Source organism: Hippocampus comes, unplaced genomic scaffold (assembly GCF_001891065.2).
Source record: "Hippocampus comes isolate QL1 unplaced genomic scaffold, H_comes_QL1_v1.1 scaffold463, whole genome shotgun sequence".
Taxonomy (NCBI): domain Eukaryota; kingdom Metazoa; phylum Chordata; class Actinopteri; order Syngnathiformes; family Syngnathidae; genus Hippocampus; species Hippocampus comes.
In genome coordinates this window covers 211,116-223,002 of record NW_017806181.1, presented here as the reverse complement: position 1 = coordinate 223,002, position 11,887 = coordinate 211,116, and the positions used below count along the sequence as shown (strand labels likewise).

Genomic DNA, 11,887 nt, shown 5'->3' with positions numbered 1-11,887 from the left:
GGGGGGTTGGAAAGCGGCAAACGACGTCTAGCGGACCCACGAGTCCTGAACGGGCAAACGCAACGTCGCGGTCTCGACGCGAGCCGTTTTGGAGCCGCGCAAACGGCCCGCCTTGTTTATTGGCCGACCTGCAGGTGAGGCCCCGACGGGCGGCGGCGTGTGCCCGGCAAACCGCCTGCGATGGGACCTGAGCGCCGAGCAGGGGGGGTTGGAAAGCGGCAAACGACGTCTAGCGGACCCACGAGTCCTGAACGGGCAAACGCAACGTCGCGGTCTCGACGCGAGCCGTTTTGGAGCCGCGCAAACGGCCCGCCTTGTTTATTGGCCGACCTGCAGGTGAGGCCCCGACGGGCGGCGGCGTGTGCCCGGCAAACCGCCTGCGATGGGACCTGAGCGCCGAGCAGATCCGCCGGATGGCCGACGAGCTGATGGCCGACACCAAGAAGGTTTACGACGACGTGGGCGCCCTGGACCTGGACGCCGTCACCTTCCACAACACCATCAAGGCGCTGGCCGACCTGGAGGTGGACTACACGGGTGCGTGTCGCGAGTCGCTTCGCGTCCGTCCGCAACTCATCCCTCATCCAAATCCATCCGCCTCGCCTTTCGTCATCGGGCGATCGTTAGCGGACCTCGTTGAACGTTGTCGATCGACGTCTCTGAATTTCAGCCTCGCCTCCGCCTCTGCGTTGAAGCAGAATTTGGCTTCATTGACGAATCCACTTTTTTTTGGGCTTTTGAGGTTTTAGTTTCCATCCCTTGATTCCAAAACCGGACATCCTACCCAACTGACAGCGCAGGAAATGAGCACGCGCGCCGACGTCGATGACGATTCAGAAAAAAAGTCACGGCGGGCGGGCGTTTTCTTTTAATGAAAGACCAACAGGCTGCCGGACGTTTGACGATATTTGCTGTGCGCGAGGCTGAAATGGCCCAAATGTGGACCATCTTTCGTGAGCCTCAAAATGATTTTTCGCGGCGGGGCAGCTCACATTTGCGACGCTCGGGCCGATTCCGGCAAGCTGGCCGGCCGGCCCTTTTCACGTGTTTGTCGACGCGTCCGCTTTTTCAACGTGGGCCAAAAGGCTCGCGGATCCGGCGACGAAGGCGCCGTCGTTCGCGGCTTCGCCGCGGGCCCGTTTTTGGCGCGATGCGCTCGGCCGTGCGTCCGGAAACTTCGGAGCGCCGCGTCGGCGCAAACGCGCGGAATGCTCCTTTTGTGGGGCCGCCATTGTTGAGGCGCGCAGGAACGCCGAGTCGGCGTTTGCCCTCCAAAGGTGGCCCGCGTCAGCGCTTTGGCCGCAAACAACAAGCGGCGCCGCGTTCCGAAATCGGGGCCTCCGGAGGTCACCCGGGCGGGGCCTGTCCGCGGCGAACGCTGCTCACCCGTCCGTCCCGCCGTCTGCGTGTGGCCTTCAGTGCAGCGAAACGCGCTGGACTTCCCGCAGCACGTTTCTCCCCGCAAGGACGTGCGAGAGGCCAGCACGCAAGCCGACAAGCGTTTGTCCGAGTTTGACGTGGAGATGAGCATGAGGGAGGACGTCTACCTGAGGATTGTGGCTCTGCAGGTAGCCGCCCGCCCTCCGCACGTCCTTCCCGCGTCTTTGACGCCGCGCTTTGACGCCATTGCCGACCTGCCTGCGTGTGCGTGCGTGCGTGTGTGCGCGCAGAAGAAGCTGGAGTGCGGCGGCGGCGGCGGCCTGCCGGCCGAGTCGCGGCGCTACATGGAGCGCCTGCTCAAGTTGGGCCAACGGAACGGGCTGCACCTCCCCAAGGCCACGCAAGAGGTGCGAGCGCCGCCGCTCGGCAAAAGCCCGGTCCCGCTGGCGCGCGGCTTCACCGCGCCCGCGCCCGTGCCTGTGCCCGCAGGAGATCAAGCGCATCAAGAAGACGTTGAGTAACTTGTGCATCGACTTCAACAAGAACTTGAACGAGGACACCACCAGTCTGACCTTCAGCAGGGAGCAACTGGGTGGGTGCCGGGACGCCGCCTCCCGTCTCTGCGACGTTTGCCGCTTCTCCGTCTTCTTCCGCTCCCCCTTCCCGTTCTTTGCGTCCCTCTTGTCTCTCATCCTTCTTCCTTCTTCGTTCTCCCTTCGGCAGGCGGCCTGCCGGAAGACTTCCTGAGCTCGCTGGACAAAGACGGGGAGCGACTGAAGGTGACCCTGAAGTACCCGCACTACTTCCCCGCCATGAAGAAGTGCTTTGTGCCGGAGACCCGCAGGAAGCTGGAGGAGGCCTTCAACTCGCGCTGCAAGGAGGTGAGCCGACCGAGCGCTGCCAGCCGGCCGCCCGTCCTTCCTTGACGCCGGCGCCGCGTCCCGCCCTGCAGGAGAACTCGGCCATCCTGAGGGAGATGGTGGAACTGCGAGCTCGCAAGAGTTCCCTCCTGGGCTTCGGCACCCACGCCGACTTTGTGCTGGAGATGAACATGGCCAAGTCGGCCAAGCGGGTGGCCGCCTTCCTGGGTGAGCCGCCGCCGCTCGTCCTTTCGTCCTTTCGCCCGGCTGACGCGTGCCGTGGCTCTCTTCAGAGGAGCTGTACCGCAAGCTGAAGCCTTTGGGCGAGGACGAGCGCTCGCTCATCCTGAAGCTGAAGGAGGAGGAGTGCCGCAAACGGGCGCTGCCCTTCGACGGGCAGCTTCACGCCTGGGACACGCGCTACTTCATGACGCAGGTGACGCAAAGACCTCCCGTCGCCGCGGCAATGGGAAATGGGCGCTCGGCGAATGGCGTTGGGCCCCGAGGTTTGCCTCCCGACCCATCGGGAGCGAGCGCGCGCCGCCGGAGCTCACGCCGACCGCGGGCCTTTCCGTGCCGCCGCAGGTGGAGGAGAGCCGCTACGCGGTGGACCAGAACCTCCTGAAGGAGTACTTCCCCATGGACGTGGTGACCCGGGGCCTCCTGGACATCTACCAGGAGCTGCTGGGCCTGAGCTTCGAGCTGCTGGACGGCGCCCCCGTGTGGCACCCCGACGTCAAGGTCTACTCGGTCAAGGACCTGGCCCGGGGCCAGCTGCTGGGCCAGTTCTACCTGGACCTCCACCCCAGGTGAGCGCCGCCGGACGGCTTTGCGTTCGCGGCCTCGAGCCGGCGCGTTTGCGCGTCGCCTCGGGGCCCGGGTCCGAGCGACCCGGCGCTTTTTCTCTCCCTCGGCGCGACCGAAGGTGCGGCGCTCGCGGCCGCGTCCCGTTTCGGGCCCGTTGTGAGCGGCGCGTGTGCGCTGCGCTCCCCTCAGGGAGGGCAAGTACGGCCACGCGGCCTGTTTCGGCCTCCAGCCGGGCTGCCTCCTGCCCGACGGCCGGCGCCAGATGTCGGTGGCCGCCATGGTGGCCAACTTCAGCAAGGCCACGGTCGCCGCGCCCTCGCTGCTGCAGCACGACGAGGTGGAGACCTACTTCCACGAGTTTGGACACGTCATGCATCAGCTGTGCGCGCAGGTCAGAGACGCAACCGCACGACATCAAATCGGATCTTTCTTGACGAGAGCAAACGAGCTTGCTTTTTTCCATCGATTTTTGGCAAATACACATGACGACATAAGAACGAGCGAGGCGTCCGTCCGCCCGAGGTGAATGCGCACGTTGCGTCTTGCGTGCAGGCGGACTACGCCATGTTCAGCGGCACCCACGTGGAGCGAGACTTTGTGGAGGCGCCGTCTCAGATGCTGGAGAACTGGGTGTGGGAGAAGGAACCCCTGCGCAGGATGTCGCGACACTTCCAGACGCAGGAGCCCATCCCCGAGGAGCTCCTGGACAAACTCATCAAGTCTCGCCTGGCCAACACAGGTCGGTCCGCCGCCGCCGCTGGCCCGCGCGCGCGCACGCGCACCCTTGATGACGTCGCGCCCGTGCGCAGGACTCTTCAACCTGCGGCAGATCGTTTTGGCCAAGGTGGATCAGGCGCTGCACACCCGCGGCGGCCTGGACCCCGCCGACGAGTACGCGCGACTCTGCCGGGAAGTGCTCGGCATTCCCGCTTCGCCCGGTGAGTCTTTGGCTTCCTCCGGGAGCCGCGCACTCAATCGATCGCGGCGTCAAGTCGTGAGACGCTCGCATAACCGTTTGACGCTTCCACCTAACGTTTGTCGATGAGAAAAGAAACGGCATTTCGGGAAGTCCGCAACGTCACGCCGGGCTTCGGTGAGCTTTCGGGTGGCGCCGTCGCAAAAACCGCCATCATGGTGTCATGGGTGTTGCCCCGCGGGCCCCGGAGGCCTTTGGGAAACCACGCTCACTTGGCGGTGGCATCGGCCAGTGCGTGTTCATGCTCGGTTTTCCCCCTCGTGGCGAAACACGGCACCTGTTGAGAAACTGGCCTTGTGCGTCAAGCGAGGGTGGGAAGGAAGTCCACCTCCAAAGTTTCCAAAGGGCAGGCTTTGTGGAGCGGCGCAGGCGGCGTCTTCAAAATGGGGGAAGACAACGTTCATCCGTTTGAGGATGAAACCTCTTGGCTTTGTCACGTGCTCAATTGAACGTAGCCCCCAAAAGATCCCGATCATCGTGCGGCTGACCTCACGTGACGCCTTTCCGTCCTCAGGCACCAACATGCCGGCGACGTTCGGCCATTTGTCCGACGGCTACGACGCGCAGTACTACGGCTACCTGTGGAGCGAGGTCTTCTCCATGGACATGTTCTACGCGCGCTTTAAACAGGAAGGAATCATGAACCCCAAGGTGAGCGCCACGCACGCACGCTTGCACGGCACAAGCACAAAGCACGCATCCGTAAACGCGTGCGCAAAAAGGCGCCCGCCCATCAGGCAGCGCCGTATGGCGGACGCGCACAAAACTTGGTGGAAGGCGTCCGCGAGACGCGCACAAAGGTGCTCGGGCGGTGTTGGGCCGCGCGCCTCCTCCGTTCCACTTGCTAACGATTCTCAATCGGGAGGAACGCTCCGACGACGAACCCGAACGTTCGCAAAAGTCCCAACGTTCCGTGACGCGGCGGGCCCCAAAATAGAAAACAAAGAAAGGAAGAGAAAAAAAACACGGGCATCGGGTTCTTTCTGGGTCGGTGTTGGTCGGCTTCTTCCGCGTGGCCGCATTTCAAAAGGCCAAAGGGGGCGCCGGAACGCGGGCGGCGGCGTGCGCTTTGTGAAGCTGCGTCTTTGCTGCGCGCAGGTGGGCCTGGACTACCGCAAATGCATCCTGGGTCCCGGCGGCTCGGCGGACGCGTCGGACATGTTGAGGAAGTTCCTCGGCCGCGAACCCAAACAAGAAGCTTTCCTCATCAGCAAAGGGCTGCCTCTGGACCTGCAGCCCGCAAGGCCGTGCCCGTGCTGAGCCCAACGCCGACGACGACCGCAAATAAAATCCGACTCAAGTCCTTTGGCAGAACCTCCGCTGTGTGTGTGCGTGCGCGTGCGTGTTCTTTGCTGTGCCTCGGCCGCCCTCCCGAAAAAGGTTGACGTGGACGGAGGGAGCCAATCGCAGCGTGTCACCATGCGGGCGAGTGAATTTGGGCTCCCGCTGCCAGTTAGTGGTTTTATTTTACACAAACATGCTCGTGACAACACATGCAGCCACTGGCTCACACACACACAGAAAGGTGCGAATAAATGTGGGCCCGCATGTGTGAATACTTTTCACTTTTATTGAACGCGAGTCAAATACACAAATGTGGTGGGCGTGGCGTGTTCCAATCTACATTGTGTCCTTTGTGGAGCTCGCTGCTATTTATTCGAATCTTCAAGCTGAGGCAGTTGAAAGCGAGTTAGTATCGACGAGCGCTTGTGCAAAACTAAACGTGTGTCGTTTGTGGAGGACGATCACGGGCAGCTTTGGTCGGCTGTCCAAACGGCGTCTCGCCATCCTGAGCGAAGTCGCCGCCGAGACTTCCGCGCACTAACGTAGCACTTGGCGAGCGGTCGCTTCACAATCAGGCTACCTCCTAGCATTAGCATCCAGGCATGAAGCTAAAGCCTTACGTGATTGGGGGTGCGTGAGAGAAGCGTTTTAGCCATTGGGTGGGGGTTGGCCTGTGTGTGTGTGAGTTAGGACAGGAGCTCGAGTGTGACGGTTCCCGTGTGTTTCTGCAAGATGGCCACAGCCTGCTCATGCGTGACTCCATCCAGACTTTCACCGTTTACCGATAAAACTTGGTCGCCGCGCTTCGGATGCCCATCCGCTGTTGCCGCCCCCTACACACACACACACACACACACACACGTTAGCTTAGCATGGCTAGGAGGACCTTGTGGAAGATTGTCTTGATGTCGATGCCCCATCCGTGTTAGCGTGTTAGCTTAGCATGGCGAGGAGGACCTTGTCGAAGACCGTCTTGACGTAGATGGGCAGATCTCCGTGTGCGCTCCCCACTCCCCCAACAATGCTGAAGCCAAAACCGTCGCTCGTCTTCTCCACCGCGATTGTTCGACGACCTCGTCCTCTGAGTTGGGCAGGGGCGCACCAAGAGAGTCAGGGGGCGCGCGCGAGCGTGTACGTGTGCGCGTGTACTCACTGTGGGTGGGCGTGGTCAGCGGGCGAGCCGACGGGAGGAAGAAAAGCGGAGGCGCCGCTGGACAAATTCTGCATCCGACTCAAGATGGCGGCCACGTTGGTGTCCGCCACCACCTGGAACGCACGCACGCACGAAACATTGTCGGAGTAGATCGATGACAGAAATGAACCATTTGTGTCAGCGTGTGCGCACGACCTGCAGACAGACGTTTCCGGAGGCTTCTTTCAGCACGCCGACGACGTCGCGGTGCGACAGAGCGTCCAGCGACCGGCCGTTGATGCTCACGATCCTGTCGCCGACCTGGACGCGAACACGCCAGTCGTCAGAATCGCTCGCGCACTTGAGCGCGCCCTCACCTGCGCGCACGCACGCACCTTGAGCCGCCGCGTGTTGGCGGCGGCGCCGCGGTGTTGGATCATGGCGATGAAGACGGGGACGTCCCCCAGAGGGCTGCCCCGCCCCCCCGCGATGCTCAGCCCCAGGGAGTCCCCCGCAGCCTGCGAGGGTTGGAAAGACGCGTGCGGCGTTTGTCGGCCTTTGATCCACGGTCAGCTCAGAGCGCGCTCGCGCTCGCGTCGGCTTACCCTGGTGATGTGCACCGTGCGCAGGTGGGCGCCTGTAAACGCATGTCAAGTTACCATGGCAACGAGGCCACAACCCAAAACGCCAGTGACCTACTTGTGTCTTTGGTAGGACAGGAAGTGTCCTCGTCGTCGTCCTCCACCTCCTCCTCCTCTTCTTTTGAACTTCTTCCGCCGTCATGGAGCTACGCACACGCACATGTACACAGTTCAATGTTCTTTCAGAACTTTTCCTTTGGACTCTCTTCAGATTGCTCTTTCTGTCCCTTCATGCCTCACGAAGCAACGAGTCTCGCAAGTCGCGGCCAAGGGTTCGATTCGTCGCTGCTCTTTAAGGACCCCTGCTGGCCGAAGGGCAGCGTTGCAGTTTGAAAGCTGCTCATGTCGCTTCGCTCCAAATTCCAACCGGACGTCCACGTTTGACTCAACTCATCGTCCCACTCTGGACGCACTGCGACTCAACTGAACGAGCGAATGGCCACTGCGCGTCGACGCCAGATTCAAACCCGTCACGTGACTTTTCCCGCCCCAAACGAGACGCGGCTTTCGCCTGGTCACGTGTCGACGTCACTGACGCACACCTCCAAAAGAGACGACGACAACTTCTTTTGGGTTTTTTTTGACTTGCTCATTTCACTCCCTTGAATCTCATTCATGACTCCTTAGACTGCGGTGGCTCCTTCTTCCAAACTTTTAATTATGTGCCGACTTTTTTGTTTTTTGACAGCAAGGTAGAGCCGGCAACGTTAAAATCACACGCGCGCATTTGCGGGAAGCGGCCTCGAGTCGACCGACCTCCAGTCCGAACGCGTCGAGGCACGAGTCGCGGCCCCCGGAGACGGCGCGAGGATGCGCGTGTCACCTTCAAAACGGGGGCGCCGGCTTCCTGGGTTGCGTTTGGGGCGTCTTCGCCGTTGACCGACGGGATCCGATCGCCTCGCGTCAGACGGCCGTCCGGCTCGGCGGCGCCCCCTCGCGCCACCTCCGAGACGAACGCGCCGCGGCCGCTCCTGCACGCGCGCTCAGACACACGTCGACAAATTGCCACAAGCGCCCACAGACAAAAAAAAAACAAAAAGGCAGACGCGTGCGCACAAACAAAAACACGGAGGTAGTGGAGGGAGAGAGCGACACGCGCGAAGACGGACGAGGAGTATTGAAGCGCTGACCTCTTCCCGGCGACGCTGAAGCCGAGGCCCCGTGGCCGGGCGGAGCCGGACCAGCCGGCGTCGGTCTCCGCGCGCCGCGCAACCTTCACGGCCACCTTGGAACACGGCCGCCTCAACGCCGCGACGGCCTCCTCGTGAGACGCCCGCCGAAGGTCCGCGCCGTTCACATTGACGAATCCACTACCGTCGTCACCGTTGTCACCGTTGTCACCGTTGTCGCCTTCGAGCGCCGAGGCGTGCGCGCGTACCTCCAGAATCCGATCGCCGGGCAACAGGCGGCCATCTTTGGCTGCCGCTCCCTCGTCGTACACCTCCAGAATCACCACGGCACGCTGACAACGCCAGAAAAGACCCCGTCGGCCAAAGCGTCAAGTCAATTCTCAAGGGAAAGCGCAAATGGAAGTCACCGTGAAGTCAAACAGAAATAAAAGTCAAACGAATGTAAAATGAACGTGAAGGTACGGGTCGAGCCAGGTTGCGCTCCGAATGGCGTCCAAAACTGGAGTCCAAAGCGCAAGCGGAGTGAAAAGGAAAATGGGACTTACGAGCTGCGTGTCGGCGCCTCCCGCCACGCTGAGGCCCAGCCCCAAACGACCTTTGCGGATCTCCAAGGTGGTCTCTCGTCCCGGAAGGACGGGGCAGGTGGACGGGTCCCGGGAGGCGGGGCTTCCTGTCGGCAGAGCGAGCCCGGTCACCGTGACGACCCTCACCCACCCGGGCGTCTCCGTACGCGGCGCTACCTGCGCGGGTGTCGGGTGACGCGGCGTCGATGTCGTCATCGCCGCACGACTCGTCACTGTCACACGCCGCCGTTGTTGTTAGCGGCGCCTCCTCGGGATCGTCGTTGTCGTTGTCGCGGCGGGCCCCGACGACCTCGGCGTCCTAACGCGGGTCAGGCGGGGAGGGGCTCATTTGCACCACCCCGCCCCAAGTCCGACCGCCCGAAGGTTCGGAAATGACAAAACTCCCAAACGGGGCTGACCGTGTCTTCTTCGGAGGGCGGGCGGAGCATGTCGCGCTCGGGGGGGTGCGGCCATTCCGCCGGGACGAGCGGGTCCCCCGCAGGCGGCGAGACACTCTGGCGGGGAAAACGCAGGCCGTGTCATTGATGACGTCGCCGGTGAACAGGAAGCGGCGGCGGTTTACCTCGGGGGGCGGCGGGAAGGGCGGGAGCGCCGTCTGCCCTATGCCGTCTTGGCCCCTGCGACGCGGGGTCGACGTCGTCAACGTGCCGGCGAGGACGCTTGAGCGGCGAAAGGCTTCCGTTACCTGAGCAGGACCAGTTTGACTTTGGAGGCGGAGCTCCTGATGAGGGCCGAGGCGTTGCGGTGGCTCCGTCCGTAAAGAACCTGGTCGTTGACCTGCCGCACAGAGCCCACAGGGCATAGGTCGCGCGTACGGGCGCCCCTCCGCACGATGTCCCGCCCGGGCGGAGTCCCGCCACAAAGACGCCGAGAGCGCGGCGGTCCCGGTTCCCGGCCAGGCTGAGCCCCACGCCGCCGCCCGCTTCCTTGTCCAGCTCCACGCACAGCGGCTCCCCCGGCAGCTCACGCCAAGGTTCTGCGCGCACGCAGGCCTGTTAGCCACGGCGGCAAATCGTTCCACCAGGCGCCTGGTGGCACGCAAGCGCTCGCCAGAGTGGCGCAAAGGCGCATCGAGACGGCGACAATCTCATCTGCGCGTCTTCCAGCGGAGCAAATTTGCACCGACGGATTCTTGAAAGACGGCGACCGGATCTGACGGCTTGTTGGGCCGCTGCATTGGAGCGCTGACCTCGGCCCGCCCGCGCGCGGTCGCGCGACAACGCAGCTGCCACTGTCAAAAATCCCTGCGGCATGACGCCACCTACGTGGACGGACGCTGCGCTGCGCACGCCAGCAGGCAGGCGGGCGCCCGCACTCACCTTCCATCAGCAACCTGCTTCTGTCTCGCCTCATGACATCCAAAGGTCTACAAGAGGGTGTGTGTGTGTGTGTGTGTGTGTGTGTGTGTGTGTGTGTGTGCTGCGCTTGCGCCGTCTCTAGAACGCCCCTCTCCTCCGCCCCCGCCTCAGGCAAGTGCAGCTCAGCGGCGCCCCCGGCGGACCGCAGCGGCACACAACAACACGTGTAGCATCAGAGAGGAAAGAAAAGGGAGGCCAAGGCGGGGCGTGGCCAAGGCGGGGCGTGCCCAATGCGGCGCTGCCCTTTGGCCGGCGGCGTGACATTGGGTGCGCATTTGGGCACATCTCATTTTGGGGCGGCAGACTCTGTTTTTTTTTTTTTTTTAAATCCCGCAACAATTCCGGGTGCCGCCACGCGACCGGCGCTTTCCTCGCCTTTGGCCTCAGCGACCGAGATGTTTGTTGGCGACAGCGACGCCGCGGTAAAAAGGAAGGAAGGCAGAAAAGTCGCTCCCAGCGCAGCAAGGAAGATGCCAAATCAAACCCCGGTCTGAGGGAAGGACGGAAGCGAGCGAGTCGCGGAAGAAAGCGACCAAGTGACGACGCGATGGATCCTTTTGGGTTTTGCCCGACCGCGTCCGTCGGAGCGAGCCGGCGCCGGCCGCTCTTTGCGAGCGTTCCCGCAGGACACAAGAAGGCCAAAGAAAGACTCCCATCCTTTTATTCCCGCATGAGGACCGCCCCCAATAGGTTGACGTGTGACATTTGAGGAAGCAACGTTCCGCCGGCCGCACTCTCACCCCTCAACCGGGGAGAGGTCAAGCCCTCATTAGCCCCGCCCACAAAGGCGGCCCAAGTCCCGCGGAAACAACAACGCGACTGAGCGTGTCAAAGCGTCATCGAATCACTCCATTGGTCCACTTAGTAAAAGGGGGAAAAGCGGGAGGGGGGGGGGCGTGGTCATACAAGGCCTGCAAAGACAGAAAAAAAAAAATGTTTTCAACACTGCCGCTTGCAAAAGTGAATTCAACTAAGCTCGGCAGCGTTCAAGTCGATTGAAGAAAGGCGCGCGTCGCCAAGCATTTGACGCTCGAGAGAGAATCGTGGCCTCGGGTGCGCCGTTCATCACGCCGCCTTGAAAAACTTTGCCTGCCATTTGATGATCAACGCCGGGAGATGAGCCAAGTGGAGTTTGAATTCCCAACTCCGAATTCCCCCCCATCGATCGAAAGTTTGCCCAAAAGCTTGCGCAGTCATCACAAGGGTGGAAAATGCTCGGAGCTCTTTGACCACGACGCCCGCTTTTTGTTCCCGCCCCCTCATTGATGCATGTCATGAAGGCATGAGTCACTCATTCAGTCATTCTCCAAACGGGGGACCAATTGGCAATTATGCATTCCTAACTTAACAAGTACATGGGTGGGTGGGGGGGGGGGGGGCATCAAAACAAGCAATTTGACAGAGACTGACCTTGGGGTGGCTGCAGCAGCTCCCGCTCTGATTGGCCAGGAGGCCTGTAGGGGGGCGGGGCTCCTCGCACCATCTGCACACCCACACACAATAATTCAACAAACTCCAATGGACTTTTGTCTTCACACCCGCGGTTACAAAAGGCCAAGAGCAAGCAAACACCCGCCCAACATGCTTTCTCACTTGCCAAAACAACCCCAAAGATGCTCAAGAGTCCAAAAACACCACACGCGTTCTTCTCGCCACGCACGCCCAAACTCAGGCCCATCCACTTCCACAAGCATGGAGGAGCTGGCAATTGCGATCAAAATGGCCCCAGTCTTGC

The 11,887-nt window shown here is 61.9% G+C and overlaps 2 protein-coding genes across 2 annotated transcripts in view; one reads left to right on the top strand and one right to left on the bottom strand.

Moving 5' to 3' along the window:
* The window catches only part of thop1 (thimet oligopeptidase 1), a 10,604-nt gene extending 5,208 nt beyond the window's left edge, over positions 1 to 5,396 (top strand). The window contains exons 2-14 of the mRNA XM_019855831.1: positions 337 to 537; positions 1,420 to 1,568; positions 1,671 to 1,787; positions 1,870 to 1,972; positions 2,104 to 2,261; positions 2,333 to 2,468; positions 2,534 to 2,676; positions 2,826 to 3,049; positions 3,237 to 3,438; positions 3,600 to 3,786; positions 3,857 to 3,985; positions 4,538 to 4,674; positions 5,122 to 5,396. Coding sequence (XP_019711390.1) covers positions 337 to 537; positions 1,420 to 1,568; positions 1,671 to 1,787; positions 1,870 to 1,972; positions 2,104 to 2,261; positions 2,333 to 2,468; positions 2,534 to 2,676; positions 2,826 to 3,049; positions 3,237 to 3,438; positions 3,600 to 3,786; positions 3,857 to 3,985; positions 4,538 to 4,674; positions 5,122 to 5,283 — 2,048 coding nt within the window. The 3' untranslated portion in view covers positions 5,284 to 5,396. The remainder of the gene's footprint in view (positions 1 to 336; positions 538 to 1,419; positions 1,569 to 1,670; positions 1,788 to 1,869; positions 1,973 to 2,103; positions 2,262 to 2,332; positions 2,469 to 2,533; positions 2,677 to 2,825; positions 3,050 to 3,236; positions 3,439 to 3,599; positions 3,787 to 3,856; positions 3,986 to 4,537; positions 4,675 to 5,121) is intronic.
* Positions 5,397 to 5,571: 175 nt separating this feature from the next.
* patj (PATJ crumbs cell polarity complex component) overlaps positions 5,572 to 11,887 on the bottom strand; it is a 19,503-nt gene continuing 13,187 nt past the window's right edge. The window contains 18 exon segments of the mRNA XM_019855783.1: positions 5,572 to 6,140; positions 6,265 to 6,388; positions 6,461 to 6,573; positions 6,656 to 6,760; positions 6,835 to 6,957; positions 7,045 to 7,076; positions 7,139 to 7,226; positions 7,904 to 8,051; positions 8,211 to 8,377; positions 8,459 to 8,542; positions 8,756 to 8,880; positions 8,951 to 9,092; positions 9,193 to 9,288; positions 9,357 to 9,411; positions 9,480 to 9,601; positions 9,604 to 9,770; positions 10,114 to 10,326; positions 11,563 to 11,635. Of these exon segments, the coding sequence (XP_019711342.1) occupies positions 5,994 to 6,140; positions 6,265 to 6,388; positions 6,461 to 6,573; positions 6,656 to 6,760; positions 6,835 to 6,957; positions 7,045 to 7,076; positions 7,139 to 7,226; positions 7,904 to 8,051; positions 8,211 to 8,377; positions 8,459 to 8,542; positions 8,756 to 8,880; positions 8,951 to 9,092; positions 9,193 to 9,288; positions 9,357 to 9,411; positions 9,480 to 9,601; positions 9,604 to 9,770; positions 10,114 to 10,326; positions 11,563 to 11,635 (2,124 nt within the window). The 3' untranslated portion in view covers positions 5,572 to 5,993.